General features: G+C 65.6%; 1 protein-coding gene across 1 annotated transcript; it reads right to left on the bottom strand.

The window, feature by feature from the left end:
- Positions 1-696: 696 nt before the first annotated feature.
- PAF1 (PAF1 homolog, Paf1/RNA polymerase II complex component) lies at positions 697-3,731 on the bottom strand (the record flags this gene model as incomplete). Its single annotated transcript, XM_027632842.1, has 11 exons — positions 697-1,251; positions 1,355-1,442; positions 1,543-1,648; positions 1,888-2,016; positions 2,239-2,355; positions 2,429-2,532; positions 2,709-2,777; positions 2,854-2,959; positions 3,036-3,137; positions 3,360-3,426; positions 3,569-3,731. Coding segments are annotated over 11 exons (1,461 nt in total), but the record flags the coding sequence as incomplete, so codon positions are not given.
- Between the last annotated feature and the right edge of the window lie 50 nt (positions 3,732-3,781).

Raw genomic sequence — 3,781 nt, 5'->3', positions numbered from 1 at the left:
GGGGGGGGGTTGGTGGTCTGGGGGACACAAGGGGGTGTTGGGGGAGACGTGGGGTGGGGAGGGGGCACAAAGGGACACAGCCCCCCCCCCCGCAGCACCCTGACCCCCCCTTTGTGCCCCCCACAGATGGCACAGACAAGACCTCCACCATCTGATGGCGCTGCCCCCCCCTCCCCAAACCGGGGGGGCACCTCCTTAACACCCCCCTCCTCCTGCCACCCCCCCGTGCCCCCCCCGGGGGGGGTCCCCAAAACATCTGGGGTGGGGTGGGGGGGGGTAAAACCCTTCCTCCCCCCTCGACTCCCCCCCCACGGCCAGGGGGGCTCGGGGGGTCCCCGGTGAGGGGGGGGCTCCCCCAGGCCGATGACCTTGCGAGGGGGGGGGGCCATGACACTACAGGGGGGGTTTTTGGGGGGGTTTGTTGCGTTTTCGCCGTTTTAAGGATCCCGGAATTTGGGGGTTTGTGGGTTCATTTTCCCCCTCTTTTATTATTATATTATTATTATTAATATTATTTCTGTTCCAGCCCCCCCGGGGGGTGGCGGGGGCGGGGGGGGGGGCGGCACCCCCCATTTAGGGACAGGCGGGCCCCCCCCCCCCCCCAACCCGGGGTTGGGGGTGCCCCGGGCCCCCCCCCTCGGTACAGCCCCTCCCCCCCCCTTTGTAGCGCCGCGGCCCCGAAATAGAAAAAAATCGTTATTTTAGATACATTTTATTATGAATCCTTTTGTTATGATATGGCTGGTAACCATGAACGTTATTAAACACAAAAAACACCCACAACGGCTGCTTCTTACCCCAGAACGGGGCCGGGGGGGCCCGGGGGGGACGCGCCAGCCCCTCACTCGCTGGAGGAGTCGGAGGCGTCGCTGGGACTCTCCTCGTCTTCCTCCTCCTCCTCCTCTTCTTCCTCGTCCTCCTCCTCCTCGCTGGCGCTGAGCTGGGGGCTCCGTGGGGGTGCCCCCCCCTCGCTGCCTTCCTCCTCCTCCTCTTCCTCCTCCTCCTCCTCGTCGTCGTTGTCGCTGCCGAAAATCTCCTCCTGGTCGCGGGCGGCTCTGGCGGCGTCGCTGCCCCCCCGGCGACCCCCCCGGGCCCCCCCTTCCTCCTCCTCGGCCTCCTCCTCCTCCTCGCTGCGGGCAGAGCCCCCCCCGCGCTCGCTGCCGCTGCCGGAGCCTTCGGCCTCGTCCTCCTCCTCCTCCTCGTCCCCGCTCGCGGCCCCCTCGCTCTCACTGCCCTTCTCACGCTCTTCGTCTGCACGAGGGGGGTTCAGGGGGGTCTCAACGCTCTGCCCAACCCCTCCAGGGCCGGGGGGGTACAGGGGAGCCCCCAAACCCCACCAGGGACCCCCCTGGACCTGATCCCGCCGCCTCCTTCTCGGCCTCCAGCTCTTCCTCCTCCTCCTCCTCGGGCTCGTGGTTCTCCAGCTGTGCCCGCCGAGCCTCCTGGAGGGGGCAGAAAGGGGGGGTCAGGGGGGTTTTGGGGGGAATTGGGGATCGGGGGGTGTGTCAGGGGGAGTCAGGGGACCCCCCCCCCAAATTCCACCTGTGCCTCCAGCTCCTTCTCGTTCATGTCCCGATGCTTCACCACCAGCACCGCGTTGGTGCCCGACTGGACCCCGGCGCGCGCCCGGCGCTTGCTCAGCCGGACCCTGGGGGGGCACGGGGGGGTCAGGGGGGCCCAGGGACCCCCCTGGGGCACCCCAAACCTACAGAGACCCCAAAGGACCCCCAGGGACCACCCCAGATCCCTCTGAACGCCCAACCAGTGCTGATCTGCGGGCGTCTTCCAGTCCCTCCCAGTGCCCCCAGTCCCCTCCCAGTGCCCACCCAGTCCCCTCCCAGTCCCTCCCAGTGCCCCCCAGTTCCCTCCCAGTCCCCCCAGTCCCACCTGGTCTCCAGTTCGTTGTAATAAACCCCGTCCCCCTCGCGGAAGATGAAGAAATAATTCTCCTCGTAGCCTTTGCTCGCCTTGTTCTTCACGTTCCAGTTGTACTCCCGGGCGATCTTGTAGTCGTAGCTTGGGGGGGAGCACAAGAGGGGGTTGGGGGGAGCCGAGGAGAGCCCCCCAAACCGCCCCCCCCATTTCCACACCAGAGTCCCCAAAGTCTCCTGGGGTCTGTCAAGGTCTTGCTCCATTTCTCCCCCGCCATTTCGTCTATAAAAGGGCCCCCCTGGTTTCCTGGGCCCCTCCCCCAGGTTTTGGGACACCCCTCCCCCAGGTTTTGGGGGCCCCCCTTACACGTCCTCAGGGGCGTAATCCACGTCCTCCTCCTGGTCCCTCTTCCTCTTCCTCAGCGTCTCCTCCACGGGCAGGAAATAGGCCACGAACTGGTTCCCCTCCTCGTCCATCATCCCCCTGGGGGGCAGGGGGTTTAAGGGGGGCTCGGGGGGTTCGGGGGGTTTGGGGGGGCTCAGGGACCCCCCAGCACCTGATCATGGCCTGGGACATCATCTCCAGGGCCGCGGCCCCCGACGTGTCCTTGGGCGCCGGGTCCGAGTCGAAGATCACTTGGGCACAGGGGTTGATCCACATCTGGGGGGGGAAATCGGGGGGTGAGAGGGGGATTTTGGGGTGAGGGGGAGTAAATAAGGGAGGGGGAGCACAACTGGGAGGAAAACTGGGGGTGAGGGGGAAATGGGGGGTTTGGGGAGGCAAAATCCCACCCCTGGGGTCCCCAGTGTGTCCCACCCCCCAAATCCCCCCCTCACCTTGAAGTCGGGGAACACGGGCATCACCTCCATGGGGGTCACCCGGGGTTTGCTGTAGTGCTGTGTGATCTGGGGGGGCACAGGCGGCCTCAGTGCCCCCTGAGCCCCCCAAACCACCCCCCTGACCCCCCTGATCCCCCCTCACCGCCTTCTGCGCGTCCTCGAAGGTTTTCTCGATGGCGGCGATTTGGGAGTCTCGGTCCTTGTAAATCTCCTCCTCGGTGAACTGCTGCTTCACTGACACCCCGATCCTTGGGGGGGCCCGGGGGGGTCAGGGGGGGTCCTGGGCGCCCCCAGGGACCCCCGCAAAGCCCCCCAGGGACTCACTTGACCTCGGGTTTCTCGTTGGAGACGCCGTAGCGGTTGAACTCGGTGGAGATGTACTCGGTCTTGCGCATCCAGGGCACCACCTTGGCATGTTGTTGGGATCTGGGGGGAAGGGGGGATTTGGGGGACATTGGGGACCCCCAAATCCCCCCCGAGCCTCCCCAAACCATTTGTGAGCAGCTGGACCTGTGCCCGGTGAGAAACCCCCCAAAACCCCCCGTGTGACCAACTGGACCTATGTCTGGTGAGAGACCCCAAACCACCCCAAAAATCCCCCCAAGGCCCCCCAAAGCCCCTTGGGGGGTCCCTGGGGGTCCCGGGCACCTCTTGGAGCTCGTGGGGGCCTGAATTTCCTCCTCCAGCAGCTTCTCGTCCGCCGGGTCCAGCAGCACTTTGGGGGGGAAAGGGGGGGGGTTTGGCTCCAAAAACCCCCTAATTCCGGGGTCTCCCCCCAGTTCTGGGGTCCCCTCAGAGCCCTGATTTTGGGGCTGTCCCCCTGTTTCAGGGCTGTCCCCCCGTCTCTGGGCTCTCACCACCAGGGTCGATGCGGTAGGTGTCGGGGTTGATGAGGTCGATGGTCACCCCCAAATCTGGCTCTGTCAGCAGGTCGTGTTTGTGCTGCTTCTCCAGGGACGTGGCCTTGTACTGCACGAACCTGGGGGGGAGACCCCAAATCGCCCCAAAACAACACCAAAATCACCCCAAAACACCAAAATCACCCCAACTCTACCGCAAAAGTACCCCCC

Source organism: Corapipo altera, unplaced genomic scaffold, assembly GCF_003945725.1.
Source record: "Corapipo altera isolate COAL_440 unplaced genomic scaffold, ASM394572v1 60517, whole genome shotgun sequence".
Lineage (NCBI taxonomy): Eukaryota > Metazoa > Chordata > Aves > Passeriformes > Pipridae > Corapipo > Corapipo altera.
The sequence above is the reverse complement of the archived record's forward strand: the minus strand, read 5'-3'. Positions and strand labels throughout refer to the sequence as shown.